General features: G+C 40.5%; 2 protein-coding genes across 10 annotated transcripts in view; one reads left to right on the top strand and one right to left on the bottom strand.

Moving 5' to 3' along the window:
• Positions 1–5,327, top strand: part of PODXL (podocalyxin like) — a 57,954-nt gene extending 52,627 nt beyond the window's left edge. The window contains exon 8 of the mRNA XM_054495781.2: positions 1,160–5,327. Within this exon, the coding sequence (XP_054351756.1) occupies positions 1,160–1,357 (198 nt within the window). The 3' untranslated portion in view covers positions 1,358–5,327. The remainder of the gene's footprint in view (positions 1–1,159) is intronic.
• Positions 2,949–19,878, bottom strand: part of MKLN1 (muskelin 1) — a 399,844-nt gene continuing 382,914 nt past the window's right edge. For 5 of the 9 annotated variants that reach the window (XM_063667815.1, XM_063667819.1, XM_054495363.2 and 2 more), the window contains one exon: positions 17,719–18,077. In XM_063667815.1, coding sequence (XP_063523885.1) covers positions 17,956–18,077 — 122 coding nt within the window. In that variant the 3' untranslated portion in view covers positions 17,719–17,955. Of the gene's footprint in view, positions 8,226–17,718; positions 18,078–19,878 lie in introns of those variants that run through there. The other 4 variants (XM_063667817.1, XM_054495365.2, XM_063667814.1 and 1 more) reach the window with 2 other exon arrangements.

The following is a 19,878-nucleotide window of genomic DNA, read 5'->3' as shown; positions in this document are numbered from 1 at the left end:
TTATTTATTTTTTATTTTATTATTATTATTTTTTCAGACAGGGTCTTGCTCTGTCACCCAGGCTGGAGTGCAATGGTGAGATCTCAGCTCACTGCAACCTCAAGTGATTCTTGTGCCTTAGCCTCCCCAGTAGCTGGGATTACAGGTGCCCACCACCATGCCCGCCTAATTTTTGTATTTTTAGTAGAGATGGGGTTTCACCATGTTGGCCAGCTAGTCTCGAACTCCTGACCTCAAGCAATCCACCTGCCTCAGCCTCCCAAAGTGCTGGGATTACAGGTGTGAGTCACCATGGCTGGACTGGAGTCAGGGAGACTTGGCTAGTCCTGGCCCTGACCTTGAGGAAGTCAGTCAGAGGAGCTCTTTGGGCGTCAGGTTCCTCATCTGCACAGCAGGGATAACCTCCTTGCAGAGCTGGTCTGAGGATTCATTGATAGAAGCAGGCCTAGGTGTTCTGTCCAACCAAAAATTCTTCTGCCTACCTTACTAGAATTCCTGCCGTGATGGTGCCACCCAGACCCTGTGGTTCTCACTCCTGCCTGCACACCATGGGGAACTTTCGAAAAATTCCCTTGCCTGACTGCCTCCCACACCAATTCAAACAATCTCTGAGTCCATCAGTGTAGTTGTTAAAAGCTCCCCAGGTGATTCTAGCATGCACTCAAGGTTGTGTTTGAGAGGGGCAGAAAGTGCCTCTGCCAGATGGCTGCTATCTGCCGCAGGGATGGTTCTAGAGACACCGTACCCATCCTGCCCAGGCTTGAGAGGGCTCAGTCACCCAGCCCGAGAGAGGTCATTTTTTAATAGTGTTTTTCCCATTCATTATGATAGGTGAGGTAGGTGCCTGGAGAGGAGGTTTTGGGGGAAGGGATGAAGGGGAGGAAAGAGCTTAGAGGACTCTGGAGAACAAAGTCCATTTCCACTGACTTCACAGTTTCTGCCACCAGGGCGAGGGTGAGGGGCAAGTCTTTGTTCCCAACTAGTTCCGGGCAGGCTGAGAGCCAGAATGACCACCAGGAGCAGCCAGCCCCACAGGCGAGCAATGAGGGCCTGCTTTAGCTACAGTGGGGCTCCTGAGTGGGAGGGGTATGTACATGCGCTGTATTAAGCTCAGAGCCCTCTGAAACCCCCTTCTCACCGGTCACCTTTCCCACTCTAGCAACGGCTAACAGAGGAGCTGCAGACGGTGGAGAATGGTTACCATGACAACCCAACACTGGAAGTGATGGAGACCTCTTCTGAGATGCAGGAGAAGAAGGTGGTCAGCCTCAACGGGGAGCTGGGGGACAGCTGGATCGTCCCTCTGGACAACCTGACCAAGGACGACATGGATGAGGAGGAAGACACACACCTCTAGTCCGGTCTGCCGGTGGCCTCCAGCAGCACCACAGAGCTCCAGACTGACCACCCCAAGTGCCGTTTGGACGGGGAAGGGAAAGACTGGGGAGGGAGAGTGAATTCCGAGGGGTGTCCCCTCCCAATCCCCCCAGGGCCTTAATTTGTCCCTTTTCAACCTGAACAAATCACATTCTGTCCAGATTCCTCTTGTAAAATAACCCACTAGTGCCTGAGCTCAGTGCTGCTGGGTAATGAGGGAGATCAAGAAAAAGCCACGTAAGGGACTTGAGAGATGAACTAGTGGAATCCCTTCATTCTGCAGTGAGATTGCCGAGACCTGAAGAGGGCAAGTGACTTGCCCAAGGTCAGAGCCACTTGGTGACAGAGTCAGGATGAGAACAAAGATTCCATTTGCACCATGCCACACTGCTGTGTTCACGTGTGCCTTCCGTCCACAGCGGTCCCGGGCAGGGGTGAAACTCCAGCAGGCGGCTGGGCTGGAAAGGAGGGCAGGGCTACATCCTGGCTCGGTGGGATCTGACGAACTGAAAGTCCAGCTCCCAAGTTTTCCTTCTCCTACCCCAGCCTTGTGTACCCGTCTTCCCACCCTCTGTGTTCTTACCTCTCCCTACACTCAGTGTTTGTTCCCACTTACTCTGTCCTGGGGCCTCTGGGATTAGCACAGGTTATTCATAACCTTGAACCCCTTGTTCTGGATTCGGATTTTCTCACATCTGCTTCGTGAGATGGGGGCTTAACCCACACAGGTCTCCCTGCATGAACCAGGTCTGCTTAGGGGACCCGCATGCAGGTGAGGAGAGGAGGGGACACTCTTAAGTGCAGGCTGGTATCTCAGGGCAGCTGATGAGGGTCAGCAGGAACACTGGCCCATTGCCCCTGGCACTCCTTGCAGAGGCTACCCATGATCATCTTTGGGCTTCCATTTCCACCAGGGACTAAAATCTGCTGTAGCTAGTGAGAGCAGCGTGTTCCTTTTGTTGTTCACCGCTCAGCTGATGGGAGTGATTCCCTGAGACCCAGTATGAAAGAGCAGTGGCTGCAGGAGAGGCCTTCCCGGGGCCCCCCATCAGCGATGTGTCTTCAGAGACAATCCATTAAAGCAGCCAGGAAGGACAGGCTTTCCTCTGTATGTCATAGGAAACTCAGGGACATTTCAAGTTGCTGAGAGTTTTGTTATAGTTGTTTGTTTTCTAACCCAGCCTTCCACTGCCAAAGGCCAAAAGCTCAGACAGTTGCAGACGTCCAGTTAGCTCATCTCACTCATTCTGATTCTCCTGTGCCACAGGGAAAGAGGGCCTGGAAAGCGCAGTGCACGCTGGGTGCATGAAGGGCAGCCTGGGGGACAGACTGTTGTGGGAACGTCCCACTGTCCTGGCCTGGAGCTAGGCCTTGCTGTTCCTCTTCTCTGTGAGCCTAGTGGGGCTGCTGTGGTTCTCTTGTGGTTTCTGGTGGCATCTCAGGGAAACACAAAGCTATGTCTATTCCCCAATGTAGGACTTTTATGGGCTCAGCAGTTAGCTGCCATGTAGAAGGCTCCTAAGCAGTGGGCATGGTGAGGTTTCATCTGATTGAGAAGGGGGAATCCTGTGTGGAATGTTGAACTTTCGCCATGGTCTCCATCGTTCTGGGCGTAAATTCCCTGGGATCAAGTAGGAAAATGGGCAGAACTGCTTAGGGGAATGAAATTGCCATTTTTCGGGTGAAACGCCACACCTCCAGGGTCTTAAGAGTCAGGCTCCGGCTGTAGTAGTTCTGATGAAATAGGCTATCCACTTGGGATGGCTTACTTTTTAAAAGGGTAGGGGGAGGGGCTGGGGAAGATCTGTCTTGCCCCGTCTGCCTAATTCCTTCCTCACAGTCTGTAGCCATCTGATATCCTAGGGGAAAAGGAAGGCCAAGGGTTCACATAGGGCCCCAGCGAGTTTCCCAGGAGTTAGGGGGATACGAGGCTAACAAGTTCCAAAAACATCTGCCCTGACGCTCTAGTGTTTGGAGGTGGGCAGGATGGAGAACAGTGCCTGTTTGGGGGAAAACAGGAAATCTTGTTAGGCTTGAGTGAGGTGTTTGCTTCCTTCTTGCCCAGTGCTGGGTTCTCTCCACCCAGTAGGTTTTCTGTTGTGGTCCCATGGGAGAGGCCAGACTGGATTATTCCTCCTTTGCTGATCCTGGGTCACACTTCACCAGCCAGGGCTTTCGACGGAGACAGCAAATAGGCCTCTGCAAATCAATCAAAGGCTGCAACCCTGTGGCCTCTTGGAGACAGATGATGACTGGCAAGGACTAGAGAGCAGGAGTGCCTGGCCAGGTCGGTCCTGACTCTCCTGACTCTCCATCGCTCTGTCCAAGGAGAACACGGAGAGGCTTTGGGCTGATTCAGAGGTTACTGCTTTATATTCGTCCAAACTGTGTTAGTCTAGGCTTAGGGCAGCTTCAGAATCTGACACCTTGCCTTGCTCTTGCCACCAGGACACCTATATCAACAGGCCAAACAGCCATGCATCTATAAAGGTCATCATCTTCCGCCACCTTTACTGGGTTCTAAATGCTCTCTGATAATTCAGATTCTGGGTCTGGGAAGAGGTAAGAAAGAGGAACACTAGAAGCTCAGCATGACTTAAACAGGTTGTAGCAAAGACAGTTTATCAACTCTTTCAGTGGTAAACTGTGGTTTCCCCAAGCTGCACAGAAGGCCAGAAACTACGAGTATGATGACTGGGAAGCCTACTGTCATGAGAGTGGGGAGACAGGCAGCAATCCTTATGAAGGAGGTACAGAATATTCTTTGCGTTGTAAAACAGAACACGGGTTTAATCTAGTCTAGACACCAGATTTTTTTTCCCGGTTGATAAGGAAAGCTAGCAGAAAGTTTATTTAAACCACTTCTTGAGCTTTATCTTTTTTGACAATATACTGGAGAAACTTTGAAGAACAAGTTCAAACTGATACTTATGCACATTTTTTTTGATAATGTAAATACAGTGACCATGTTAATCCACTCTGCACTGCTTTAAGTGAACATACTTTGAAAAAACATTGTTAGCTGAGTGATGGCCAAGTTTTTTCTCTGGACAGGAATGTAAATGTCTTACTGGAAATGACAAGTTTTTGCTTGATTTTTTTTTAAACAAAAAATGAAATATAACAAGACAAACTTATGATAAAGTATTTGTCTTGTAGATCAGGTGGTTTTTTTTAATTTTAAAATGCAACCCTGCCCCCTCCCCAGCAGTCACAGCTCCATTTCAGTAAAGGTATTTCATGATCTAGTCCAGTCTTTTTCTAGAGAAAAAGATAATCTGAAGCTCACAAAGATAAAGTGACTTCCTCAAAATCACATGGCTCAGGACAGAAACAAGATTAAAACCTGGATCCACAGACTGTGCACCTCAGAAGGAATAATCAGTAAATTAAGAATTGCTACTCGAAGGTGCCAGAATGACACAAAGGACAGAATTCCTTTCCCATTTCTTACCCTAGCAAGGCTAGGGAGGGCATGAACACAAACGTAAGAACTGGTCTTCTACACTTTCTGAATCATTTAGGTTTAAGATGTAAGTGAACAATTCTTTCTGCCAAGAAACAAGTTTTGGATGAGCTTTTATGTATGGAACTTATTCCAACAGGACCGAGGGACCAAGGAAACAAGATGGGGGAGGCAGAGAGGGCAAGAGTAAAACTGTAGCATAGCTTTTGTCACGGTCAGTAGCTGATCCCTCAGGTCTGCTGCAAACACAACATGGGGGACGCAGATGACTCTTCAGTGTGGGTCTTTTTGTCTGCAGTGAATGTTCAACAGTTTGCCCAGGAACTGGGGGATCATATGTGTCTTCGTGGACAGGGGTCTGAAGTACACTGGAATTTACTGAGAAACTTGTTTGTAAAAACTATAGTTAATTACTGCATTTTCTTACAAAAATATATTTTGGAAAATTGTATACTGTCAATTAAAGTGTTTTTGTGTAAACTGGTTCAAGCTCTAGTATTTTGCTCTGACTTAAAGCCTTCACTTGTGTATGAGGCTCATCGCCAAAGTGCCTGAGAACGTCGGGTCACACCCATAGCACAGGAGCCTCTGTGCTGAGTTACGCTTGTCCAACTCTGCAGGCAAAGAAATTAGGCGAGAGAAGGAGAGAACCCAAAAGCAAAAAAAAGGGGGATCCTAAAGGTGGTTATGAGTCTTTACATTACTCAAGCTATCCTAGTGACTGTAAAGAACCTCACTTTCCCCTAAGATGTTTGTTGTTGTATGTTTCACCCTCTTCCCTCCCTCCACTTCTGCCTCAGATACATTGTGAATCACCACTATCAGAAATCCCCAAGAGGGCTGCTCAACACTGATCAGCTATGAAAACACTGGCAAAGAGACTATATATGTATGTGTGTGCATATATATATGTGTGTATATGTATACATACATATATACACACGGGTGTATATATGTATGTATACATACGTGTGTGTGTGTGTATATATATGTGTATATATGTATCTATGTAAAAACAAAGCAGCTCTGTTCTGGCCCTGTTTCTGCCATAAAAGGATCTGTTTACTGCCACAAGAGGCTTCTGCCTATCCCTCCTCCAGGTCTGCAGTGAAGATAGAGGTTTAAGGAAGGAATCACTGGAGATGATTCTTTCTTCATCTCCTAGTGTGGTATTATCCACAGCTGCATGCTTCCTCACTGGAAGGGGAAAACATCATCATTCCCAACTTGCAGAAGGGAAACTATCAGGTAGAACTGGCCCATAATCTTAGTTGGCTAGACAACAATCTTGTCTACTTGCCTAGCATCTTACCATTTACAAACCATTTTATAGGAAACCTTTAGGTTTACAAACCTATCTTATAGGAATTGTCCCCACTCGGGAAATTAGATGCAGGAGTTAAGTATTCTCTCTGAGATTGATCACACAACCATTTAAATGGCAGCACGGGCCTTGATTCTCTATCTTTTTGCTCTTTAGTCCTACACTCTTTTCTCAGTATCACGTTAATGCCAGAGTTCCAACAACAGCAAAATACATTTCTAGAATGCAACTACTGTTACAACATGACTTTCCTTCCATGAAAGTTGTGAAAGGCAGTTAAACCCTGAAGAGAGGGCTAATGTTGGGCCTGGGTTATTTTGAGGTTAGCTTCGAGAGGGTGCCAAGGATACAGAAAGGAGTCCAAGTACAAGGAACTCACAAAGGACCCTGGCCATAGTTGAGGTGCACTGTTCTAAGAGTGACCCACAGCTTATCGTGGGCCACAAGTTAGACCTAAGATCCCATTCTCTTCCTGAGTAGGTCATTCACCCTGCTCCTTGCGTGCCAACCAAGACACACGCACAGTTGTCAATTTAAATGTGTTATGCTGATTTGTCACTCAGAACCTCCCCTATAAGCTCCCTCCCAAATCACAGATTTCTTCTGTACCACAAGGGAAAAAAGTAAAGAATAGAACTGGCTACATAATTAACACTAGTGATAAACACTGAGATATCTATTGCTTTCAAAGACCTTGGCAGGGAATGGTGGCTTATGCCTTTAATCCCAGCACTTTAGGAGGTCAAAGTGGGAGGATAGCTTGAGCTCAGGAATTTGAGACCAGCCTGGGCAACACAGCCAGATCCCATCTTTACATTTTTTTTTTTTTTTTAAATTAGCCAGTTGTGCTGGCACATGCCTGTAGTCCTAGCTACTCAGGATGCTAAGGCAGGATCACTTGAACCTAGGAGTTGGCGGCTGCAGTAAGCTATGATCACACCACTACACTCCAGCCTGCATGACAAGAGTGAGACCCTGTCCTTAAAAGAAAAAAAAAAAGAAAATCAATAGGATCCTAGCAAACAAGATCTGCTGCCAGTATTTACTTCACAGAAGAAATGAGGCAGAGAAGTTGTGGTTCTGCACAATGCTATGCAGAAGTCATTGGTCATCGGAAATAAAAGCCAGGATTCCCAATTCCTCCTGGGCTCTCCATTCTATGTCCCAAGTTTAGAGGGCAGCTGTACAATGCTGCTATGTACATCACCAAGGTTCCTAACCACCTCTCGGGGTTTGCCAACCATTAAAACTTACGAACATAGTGCTAGGCAGGCTACTTCTACGTAGTTTCTCCTTCTTATTATAGTTTCTCCTATATTAAGAATCTCTCTGGCAAGGATATGATTGACAGCTACTGTTTTTGCTGGGTGAAAGCCCACAGGAAAAAAGGCCCCGTAAGACAATAGTGAAGCTGTAGAGTAAGGATGGTGGCATCATCCTCTGCTGCCCCAACTGCCCTATGCCCCAGAAAGCCCAAGTCTCCAGTCCCCTCTTCCTTTTCTCTAAGACATGTAAAAGGCAAAGGAAGACGTAGCATACATGGTGCTAAAGAAGGAATGTCATCAACCAGGATTTAGACTTACACCAGGGCTGTACAAGCCTCAGATGGTCTTTCCAGTCATATTAATACCTTCAGAATCTGAAGTTAGTGATAAACCAATGTTGCCTTCATTTACAGGGAAAATATCTCCCCCCCCACCCCACCCCGTTTCTAGGAACTCTGCAGTCGTCATTTATATAAGAAGTTACGGGAGCATGGGCACACACAGCCATTTCCCTATTAGATGCTCAGTCATCTTCCTTAGACGGTAGAAGCTCCTAACGCAGCAACTTCCAAGCTCTGTAGTACAGTCTCCACACGCGCTTGACCTGGGAGCAGCTGGCTCTCATCTGTGTTTAGGGCCAAGTCTTCTTTACTTACTGTTGTCGTCCCACCAGAAGGTAGTGACAAATATATCAAGGGTAGTGTCCTGCATTTTGATCCTTTTGAGTTAATTCTCTGGAGGACTGACCAAGGAAAGGCCGATTCCTTACCTTATCACTGCACCTCATGCTTTCCTGTTTTGAGAACACAAAGAAACGTTACTTAAGGGCCACACTCAAAGGACACCCTAGAAATGAAAGCTCTGCAGTAAGGTTTGGATTATTCAATTTGTAAATTGAGAAAGCATGATCCCTGTTTGGAATAAAATCAGCTGACAATTCACTCTAGAATGCATGATCACAAAGCCATGATGTAAAGCAGACCAGGAGGCGGAAAGGGCAGAGAGGGGATCTCATTACTGAGAGTCCCACCACTCGGCCCCAGTGACCCAGGACTTTATCTGGCATATTTCTCAGCTTAGTTTTTTCAAGATTTGGCCCATAAAGTGTCTTTCCCCTTTAATGGGGACAGGGATCCAGAATTTTCCCAAACTTTGCAACACTTCTAGGTTCTCCCCCTTTACTGTCTTTTCTACAATGAGTTTTCCATTTCAGTTCAGTCTTTCCTTCTAGTTCCTAGCCTGTACAAGCATATCCCCTTTAAAGAGGAACACAAGTCCAAATGGACAAAGCAAATAAAATAAGGGTGGTCATTAACAGTAGATAGAAGAACATTTCATGAAATAATTTACCAGTGGTCTTTAAATAAGTGGAAGCCTCCCCACAGAAACTTTGTGAGCATGGCCGGTATTTGTTCATCTGAGCACTGTCTCAAAGGAAAACACCCAAAGGCCCTTCGAAAGCGTATCACTTTCCATTTCTGGAAGCCTAAATAAAACTCACCTTTCTGAGGGAAAAAACACAACTGTAAAGTATAAAAACATTTTAAAAGTTAACTTCAAAAGTAGTTTGAGCAAATAAAAGAGATATCTTGTAGCATCCATATATAACTTTTTATTAAGAAAATGAACAAAATACATTCTTTCTCCATATGTACATTACATACAACATAATTCTACAATTGCCATTTTTAGCAGATCACTCATTTATTTATTCACAAAGTAGAGTTAACACATTTACCAAAGCTGGGATCTGAAAATTATTTGTACTAAAAAAAAAAAAAATCCTAAAAAGTCCATACAGATTGGATAAAAGATAAGCCAGAGAGGATCATGAGGGGAATGGGGAAGATTGCAGAACACGACAGAGCCCAACAATGATTCGAAACAATTGATGTCAGAAGAGATCTGATACCCATAAAGCACTTCTGTTTAAAAGCTCCAACCAGCTCATGCCAGCTTTCCAGAGTCCCATGATTTCCATTTAAGACCATGTGGATACTTTAGGATACGGCCCTGACCCCACTGCCACAGAAGAGGGAGTGAGAGTAGAAACAAACAAGTTAGCAGTTTTCTCCTCCACACATTGAGTCTCATCTGAAATACTACTGAGGTACAAAATGTGTGAATCTCAGCTAATATGCACAGAAATACAATTTTTTTTGTGAGACATCTGCTTAAACATGGTAAAGAACTCTTGTTTTATGGACTCCTTGCTTCACGTTCATTTTGTCTGTTTTTCTTTTGGCTTTTGACAATAGCTCATCCTTTTTGAGTGTGAGTTTAATTATGGCCATATTAAAAAGTCCATCATAAACAAAGACTCCTCCTCATGGTATGAATATGCTCCATATGCCCATAATGGTGCATAACGGACTTAGAAATTCAAATGAGTCTTAGGGTTGAAATTTCCAATGACCTGAGCAAGGCAGCTCCCTATAGCTTCTGGATAACATTTTACACCCAGAGTTCAGGCTTAAACAGACCTATCAACACAATTATTTTCGGATTGTCTGTCTAGAAAACGGCAATGCTCAAAGGAATATAAATAAGGGTGGGGACATATGCTTCCAGCCTGGTCCTTTCTCCACGTGGTAAAAAACAATGGAATGGCTGTGTTAATTTTTTTTTTAATCTTTTCTGGCCTTTACTATGTTTGGTAATGGAAATAAGTCAGGGAAAATAAAATGAAGAGGTCTCATCACTTAATTAATACTGATTTTTCTTCTTTATACTTAGTAATTTCCTAGTTTTTTAAATGATAAACCTATTTTGACAATCACTAACACCAATACATTTTATCATAAGTCCCATAAAAGATATTTAACATTCTCCAACTTTCGGCTCAGCTGGTTACAGCACCACATTTCCAGCCCAGGAGATGTTTCACAAACAGAAGGAGCGATTCACAGCATTAATAAGCAGACTTGGAAAGATAGATTTTATTGGCTATGGAGGAAGTTGTATCTTTCTTCTCAATCTAATTTTCAGTCCAATTTTGGTTTTGAGAATCTATCTCTATCAGAGGGGATCTTAATTTCTGACTACTGAGTACTTCCAATTTATAAAAGAGCTGACTTTTAAAAAATTCTAACATCTTTCCCAAACTGTTTAGAAATATGCCATATTTGAAAGATGGAATACTGTTTGTTCCCAAGACCAACACAAGAAAAGGAGGTCCTCATCTTCGCTTTCCTGTACTCTTCGTCTGAGGCTAATGACTCAACTGTACATAGCTTTTGGAGTGGGAGCAAGATAAGCATCTCTTTAAAAAGAGCATTTAAAAAATGTATGTGTATGTGTATATATGTATATTTATAAAATACGTATGCATAAAGAAATCTGTTCACAGGAAAATGTTACATTATTTTCAACTCTAAATTATGCAGAAGACTATACAAAGTAGTTAATTAATACTATACTATCTACTTTCTTTTCAAAAGACATTTCACACAAATCCAAAAAGTAAGCTGGCTTAAAGAATAAGACAATCATAACACCTCCTGCCAGGCTAATTGTAATGCTTAGGAAAGGAAGTCCACTTTTATTTTTCTAAACGGATGATTTGTAAGTAAGGAAGAAAATTGTTTACAATTGATCAGTCACCAAAATAATTTTTTTTTCTGGGAAAGGAAAAAAAAATCCCAAGAAGAGGATCAGTACATGACTTTTTAATAAATTTATCTTCCCCCATGGAAGACTACTCCTAAGTAACCTTTTGGACTTTGATATCTTATTATTAAATTTGGGAGTGAGTTGATAATTACTTGGTATTATTTATCTTATAACTTGGTATTATTTGAGGCAACACACTATAGCTGTCACTTGCAAACACCTGATGGCATGGCTCTAATGGTGTAGTATCCTCTCCTTTGTTGTAACTGAATTTATAAAGATTTATAAAGCTCTGCCAGTTGCAATGGGATTGGGATTTATTCTACATGCCTCCTCTAATTTAATTAATCACTTTACAGATGTGGAGGAAACCTAAAGAAAAAACCAAAATTATGAAATACTTCTAATGCCAAACCCAGATCTCATTATTTCTTGGCAAAGCAGAATTAACAGAGACCCTTGGGATGATATATAATTAATTTAAGGCAAGGAAACTAGTATCAGTTCAATTCTGTTACAAGTTATACATGAAATGACAATTTTCCTCCTATGTTAAAGGGCTAGAAAATAAAACCAATCAAATAACATGAGCTAAACTGTAACAAAGGCTTTCTTGAGATTTGTTAACAACGGAGAAATAAAGCTCAAAATTGGCCTTTTGAGTGGCTCCTTAATCATGCACACAGGCTTGTTCAGTGTATCACACAGAGTGTTTCTTCCTCCCGCCAATTAATTTGGCATTCATTAAGTAATGAATGAAACTGAAGAATGATGATCTCCTCAGGCTGGTATTTGTGTGGCAGACAGCTCAGATATCTGAGCTAACTGCTGTGACTGCTAGCATCCCAGATGGTACAGAGCTATGTTGCAAAAAGAGCTTAAACTCAGTGAATAAGCAAGGGAGCCCCCAAACTGCATGTTGAAATGTTTTATGGCTGGTTTTCCTGCTGGATCCTTAACCAGGAACTGGCTGTATGTAAGAAGCTGCTCACCTAGTTTAAGATCTAGAGCCCATTAACACTGGATTTTCTGTTTTAAGATCTCAAACAGTTATTTGGGAGAAGGGAAATGCTACTTCCCAAGAAATGATACTTCCGAAAGACTATTCAGAATTACTGAATATTCTAGAAGCATGAGCTTTGAGGACTTTTGGCAGTCTTCTTCCCAGCATCTCATTAACAAAATTATTTTAGGGTTAGAAATGAAGAAATTTCTTTTTCCTTTCGATTTGTGGACCTCTAAAATCCATGAGCAAAAAGCTCCTATTTTTCCTTCTCTAACATACCCTCATGGTCTTCTCTAGCTTGTTCCTGAAGTTTAATGCTTCCAAGTCAAAATGCCTTAGATAAGCAAAATAGGACTTTGTACACAAATGTTTAATAGTTCACTGAGGCTGTCTGAAAAGCAGATAAAAAGGAAGACATTATTTTATAATTAAAAGTGATACCTTAGACTGGTCTAATTCCCTACCAAACATTTCCCCTTTTTTGCTGTTGACCCTACAGCTTTCAGATAACATTCATGTTAAATTGTTTTCCAGCAAGCTCAGCAGTGTTTGGGGGATAGACAGCATATTGCAAATCTTATTTCCAAATAATGATACTAATTAAGAAGATAAACTAGGACTACCCTTTCATTTTTGTGTTTTTAAGCTGTTAAGTGGGATCCAGTTCACAATATAAAACTTTAGCAAAAACGACAGTGATAATTTCCCCTCATGGCATTTCTCTCTGCACCACTAGAGAAACTAATTTACTATAACCTCTAATGACTCCTTAGGTTAAGGGCTACAGAAGCTACCGTCAGATGATTTCACTGGCTATGACTGGCCTAAGAGTTAGTCATTTGGAATTGGAGCTAAATTCACATTCTTTTTTTTTTTTTTTTTTGAGACAGGGTCTTGCTCTGTTGTCCAGGCTGGAGTGCAGTGTGGCAATCATAGCTCACTGCAGCCTCAAACTCCTGGGTTCAAGTGATCCTCCCACCTCAGCCTCCCAAGTAGCTGGGACTACAGGCACATACCACCACACCTGGCTAAAAACCAAAAATTTTTTAACTAGAGATGGAGTCTTCCTGTGTTGCCCAGGCTGGTCTGAAATTCCTGGGCTCAAGCAATCCTCCCGTGTCAGCCTCCCAAAGGTCTGGGATTACAGGCGTGAGTCACTATGCCCAGCCTAAATTCACATTCTTGAGGGGAAGAGACATTTATAAGGCTGTATTATTTTTATTTAAGAAAAAAAAAAAAAAGAAAAGCAATCATTTCATGGCAATTGAAGCCACTTCTAATATTCAACTATATCAGAAATTTAAAGTCAATTCTTAACACAAATTCTAACTTCAGCAGAAAATCAATGCTACTCTTGGGAGGTAGGAATAGAAACAAAAAGGTTAAAAAACACAATAAAAAGAAAAGACAAAAGGTAAATGGAAATTCTGATGATATGCTGAATTCAGGAACTCTGCTATCAAACCTGTACTTTGCCAATAGTTCTATGACAAGAGTTCCTAATGCCAGGAAAAGAGGCCAACACAGGTTTCTCCATTAAAGCTGCCACAGCCATTATTACTATCCCCAAATGAAAATGACTCAAGTATGTTTACAGCAATATCTGAATGTTACTAATTCCTTATGAATTTCATTATTCTCTTGTCATAAATAAGGATAACAGAGCATTTGCCTCAGAATGATTTTGATCTTTTTTTTCCAAGCAATACAATGCTCCTACAGAATGCCACAGAAACTCTAGGAAGTCTAGGGTTTAAAAAAAGTGAAGAATAAAGTTACATTAGCTAAGAAAAATAAATGGAAAAACAATTCACAGTATTTGGTGGATAGAAGAAAACCAAAGTTTTAAAAATCATATATAAATAGAACCTCTAAGACAGCATTTACTGAGAAAAAGAAAAAGCATTTGGTGAAGAGATCAATATACTGCAGTAATGAGTCCTCACCCAAAACAAATGAGGGCAACATCATTCGTGTAAGCTAGTCAGCTTCGTATTATTTCAACAAACTTGGAAATGTCTGCCTTCAACCAACAGACCTCTAGACTAGAAGTTTTGGATAGCCAAGTCATTTCAGCATTAAAACAAATCACAGCATTAAAACAAATCACAGCATTAAAACAAACCACAAAAGAATAGTGTTATTTGACTAATAAGGATAACAAAAATCTTTTGTGTTAAAGCATCCAAAGGCCTAATCTGTAAGTACTGTCATATGTAGACCCTGTATGATACTCCTCCAGCCATAAACTTTTTCTGGGGCAGCCTTCACATCCTAGATCGGGGCTATTTTAGGAATTCAAAACTTGGTGAGAATTTAGGCAAGAATTTCTACAAAGGGATGAGATTGTGGATGAATGTGGATTTTTAAGAAAAGAAGGGTTAGGAAGGGTGTTTTTTTTTTAATAGTTAGATAACTTTATTTAGAATATACATTGTAATGATTCCCTCCCACAGAAATCACTTCAAACCGTAATTCTCAAATACTGTGCAACATTCAACCAGCTAAGGATTTCACGCGACTTTCAGGAAATAAATGACCCACAATTACCCAGTGAATTCCATGTAGTGTTAAGAATAATTGTAGGTAACTTCTTCATGTAATTACCATGAAATTGAGTATAATTTAGAGAATAAAATCAGGAACATACTCCTAATTGCTTTTTTTGATCCATTAAGCATCATTCTCAATCTCTCACTAAATGCTTGGGTGCCTCAAACTAGTTTTTGCTTATAGGCTAGATTTTAAAACACTGTTTTATTAAATGTTTTATTATAACTCTGTTAATGTATCTCTACATAGCACTTTTAAGGCAGATGTGCAGAGATCAACTGGAATAAGCTGCCAACCATTTATATACAATATACATATTTTGCCCAAGAATGCAGTTTTACAAGCTTAAATCACTGAGCTCTAAACCCATCAAACTTTTCTATGATAAACCAGTGACTTTTTAATGTATTCTATCAGCTTTTACTTATTAGACATGGACAGGTCTGTTTTCATATAAATGAAAATCAGGTCTAAAAGATGGCCTTGATAAGAGTTAATACTGTCTGTCAGCTTCAGCACAGAGGTAGGCATTTAAGTCTGAATTCCTTTGCTTGAATAAGAGTGATGCATTCTTCAATCAATCAAACTGGCCACATGCGGTCTCTGCCATTACCAAAATAAAATGCAAATGCACTTAAGAGGTGTCTTGAAACCAGATTATTTCTCATGAAGTACAAGCACTGAAAATAATGTTGGATATCTAGCTTAATTTCTGGTTGAAAACAATGTATTATACTAGGAAAAAGGATGAACGAGGTTGAAGCTGGAGATAATATCAATGAGAAAACTGTATCCCACTTAATTTATGTGTCTAAAGTGTTAGCCAGGTGTTTCAATTAGGGATTCATCTAGGCTAGAATAACTGTTAGGTAGTAAAGCATATACACTTGGCTATATAAACAGTGTACCTAAATACCAAATTCGATTATTTAAATTATAATCTATGCTGGAATTCTTGGATATACATGTAGCTCCTCACTAAACTGTGACATGTTGTGAGCAACATGTCAGTCTTGGTCATGGATATATGAAGCACTACATTCTCTGCAATCATTTCCAGCCGTGCTCCGACTAAAGCCCCACAGTACAGAGTCTGACTTTTCAATTATCTCCTCAGTACATCTATCTCACTTTGGCAAGAGCAAATGGCTCGCTATGATTCAACCCCATTTAAACATGGCAGTGAGCAAAAAATTCCGGAAATGAAGGGGGAAAAATTCTAACTAAATAAAGTGAGTGAAGATGAAATTAAAACAAACATGTTTTCCAAAACGACTAGTAGGGAACCATTTAGGGAAAAACAAAAATAAAATTACGGAGGTCAAGAACTTAGTTTCCTCCAAATAATATTTAAGGAACTGATGAAAAAAATTACAAAGAAGCACTGTAAAAATAAATGGTGGAGGGCAGCAGAATTTCACTTGCTTAATCTTTTTAAAGTGCCAGAATTCACACTAAGCAAAACTAGAGCTTTTAAATTTAGGAAGTCTTAGCAAGCTCAAGTTCTTCCTTGCCAATCTTCTGATTTGCACCTGTCTCCACAAAAGATTTAACAGGCTATATTAGTGATATTAACATTTTAGATTCTTCTGTCACTCAGGGGAATCGTTTTATGAAACTGTTGGAAGTATGTAAGTAAACTGTATTTACTTGACTGGATAGCCACTTGGTTATTCTGCAGCTACACAAGCTGGTACTTGCTGAATTATATAGCATACCTTTCACAAGTAAAGGTACAGATCAAATTGCTTAAGAAATCACTGTTGACTGCTTTGGGATGCTAGGAAAGCCAAGGAGCCCACGATTCAAGCCTAGAACTAGCAAAAATATATTTCTATCCATCCCCAAAATAAGTAAAACCATGTACTAAAGACAGAATAAAGTGGGACCTCAATGTTTCATTCCTATACATGACACTTTTTGAAAGTGCAGGTTAATTTCTTCTTTGGTGAGGCCTAATCTTGCTACTCAGGGACATACTTGATTCCATAAAGCTATTCACTCTTTAAGAGCCACTGGATCGACCGACACTTCTTAATATGAATCTGCTTTAGCATGGTGGCAGTCAGCTTCATACAATATGCTTTTTGAGCAAATGTAAGCACTAGCCAGATGTAGGTTTCCCACATTGCATTCCACAGCACCTCATCAGAAGATATGTACCTCTATCTCTCACACAAAAAATTTGACCCGTGGAAAAGTCCATCTGCCATACCTTGTTTTTTAATGAAAAAATATCTGAACCATTCACAAAGTCTGGTCTATGTGCTTAATGAAATGCCTGTCAGTTGTATACCACTGGACAACCACAAACCATTTCTCTTCAAAATATCAATATCCACAAGCAGATATAGAGAGACAATGTGTATAAAAATAAATGAAAGCAAAGCTCTGGAAACCCAGCCTCCTCTCTCAAATGAAAATACTAGAGATAGCACAAGATAAACGGGAGCCCTGGTTCTGCAGAGCTCTTCTGGACAAAAGAGTCATTTTCTCCTAAAATTGCTATGAAGATATTATTCACTACTAGATCCCTCCTGCTATTCATTTTTAGAATGGCTCTTAAAGGTTCTGAACTATTGTCTCCTCAGTTTAAGGTTTCTGTGACTCAAAGTCAGATGCTATTGTAATATCTACTATAAAATATATCATTATAGAAATATTATATACCAATCTCAGATAGGTGCTTGGGTCAATCTCAGGTTTCATTTTTAGTTCTATGGCCAAGAGTGCAAACTTGAGACCTCAGTTCTGCCTACTGTTTAATGTAACACAAGGCAAGTCAACACAGACACAGATATCACCTTAACATACATCAACTGTCCTAGAGAACTATACACTTGTTAAGAATGAAGTAAAGAGGTGAACAAGTGACACCATTTACACGCAGTTGTGTGATGGGAGGCAAAGTGAAATGGGAAGGGAGAAGGCAGGCCAAATGACCAACAGCAACAACATTCAAAATACTTGTAGTGCTGAATCTGTTAATAGTGCTTATTTCCCCCAATTTAAAAAAAAAAAGAAATAAAAATCTGAAAAGGGTAAACTGCCTAATTTTTCTTTTATACTCATTAATTCTTAAAAGATAAAGTAAGAAAAAATATATATATATATATTTAACTGGAAAGTATACCAATTTCACTTTATTAGCCTAATTTAGGAATAGGATGAGGAGAGCAGGGTTGAGGTCAGGCATGAAGGAAGAGGGTAAAAACTTGTGATGGTTAAGATCCCTTCAGAACTCTGGCACAGTCCTCAATCACTGCAGCTTTACTGTCAGTCAATGGAGCTGCAATCCAAAAGACGGAAAATCGACTCCTGTTTTCCATTTCTGTGTCCAGTGACTCTTCAGTTACAGTGTGATGAGGTCTACCAGGTTGCCTTTAGGAGGAGTCATGCTGTCAGGAAAGAAATTTACTAAGGTGTCAAAGAGCTGAGTTCTTTGAGCATAGGTGTGATCCACATCAGAAAAGCCTGGTGAAGAAGATACAAAGAAACATCCATTGTGTTTAAAACATGTAACAGAAAAACTAGTTGAGACCAGCAGCAATGTATTTTATAATGGAGAAATCAAATCAGGCTTCAAAACCAGGCAGACATTACTGATCTGACCCCAGTTCTACTACCTGGCTGTGGTGTGATCTTAGGTAAATCAATCAGACTTTCTGGCTTTCAGACTTTGCTTCCTCAGCTGTAAATATGTGATAATCCTGTTTACTTCATACAGTTATCGTGCAGATTAAATGTAGTTACATGAAAAGTGTCTAGCAGAAGGACTGGCACTTTAGTTACTAAATAATACTGATCTCTCTTCTCTTCCTTACAAGGTCTTTTCTCTGCTGGTCCACTGAGGAAATTCCACTTGTCTTTTCTGACTTGTTAATGCTTCTGAACCACTAAAAAAGTTTTTTGGTAATAAAAATATAATAAAATCAAAATGAAAGAGGTCTTTAGAAATTAGTCTAAAATCATTAATGTCTCTGAGACAGCTGGAAGTAGTCTCAGAGAACTGAGTGATAACAGAGATGACTGAGGGAGATACATGTATAATATGTAGAATGGTACCTGCACATAATAAACACTATACCTTTATGCTACTATGTACCAGGCCCTATGCTAGGCACACATTATGTGAGGAATAGGGCAACGAACTACTTTTATCCTGATAAATATTAGAAAGCGTATGACATTTTCAAAAGGCAGGGACTGTTAATCTAAAGGATTTTTCCCTTAACCTCTAATAAACATTCAATTATCAAGTTCATTCCAGCTAAAGGAACATTCAGTAAGATGCTGTCTTCATCAATTGGTTTATCTCAGCTGCTTCAGATTTCTTACATACAAATGAGATATTTAAGTGATAAAATAAAATAAATAATTTCCCCTATTCCTGAAATAGCTGAGACATGAGAGCGCTGCTAAGTGCCATGAGAAACAGAAACAGAGCCATCAAGAGTCATATATGCCATGGTGTTCAGTGAAGGCGACTTCAGATCAGACTGCTTTTCATTCAACTTAGAGTAACATTTTAGGTCCAACCTGTTTTAATCTTGTAAAAGAACAGGAATCGACCATAACATTGCCAAGGATACCAGTTTCCTGGAAGGAAAATAAACAATACCTCAAGAAAAGCACATTCCTTTTTATTTTTTAAAAATATATTGTTTTAAGTTTGAGGGAGAATGTTCACTTGAGATGAGCTTGAGTTTAACAAAGCCCACTATCGGATCATGGAAATGAATGGAAAGAAATACTCCGAAATATTAACAAAGGTTATCTCTGAACGGTGAGATTAGAGTCTTCCTATTTTATGCTTTTTTTTTTTTGAAATTTCCAAATTGCTTCTTTTTCAACTTATTTTGAAAAATTTCAAACCCACAGAGAAGTTTCAAGAATTGTGCAATGAACACCCCAAATAGCCTTCACTTAGATTCATCTCATCAATTAATGTTTCATCAAATATGTTCTCCCTCTCTCTCCTCTCTCTCTCTCTCTCTCTGTGTACCCCACTGAAAATCTTTTTGCAGAACTATTTGGGAGTTTTAGACAGCTTTGCCTCCTATATGCTCAAACTAATTTCAGCTAAGAACAAGAACATTAACTTACATAACCAATATATATTAAATTCATGAAATTTGACATTGATGTCCCAATAATACCAGTTATTTTTCAGTCACTTTTTTACAGTCATGTTTCCTACTAATCTAAAATCCAATCCAAGATCACACACTGCATTTAGCTTCCAAGTCTCTTGAGTTTGAAATAGTTCCTCAGT

The sequence above is a fragment of the Pongo pygmaeus genome, chromosome 6, assembly GCF_028885625.2.
Source record: "Pongo pygmaeus isolate AG05252 chromosome 6, NHGRI_mPonPyg2-v2.0_pri, whole genome shotgun sequence".
NCBI lineage: Eukaryota > Metazoa > Chordata > Mammalia > Primates > Hominidae > Pongo > Pongo pygmaeus.
The sequence above is the reverse complement of the archived record's forward strand: the minus strand, read 5'-3'. Positions and strand labels throughout refer to the sequence as shown.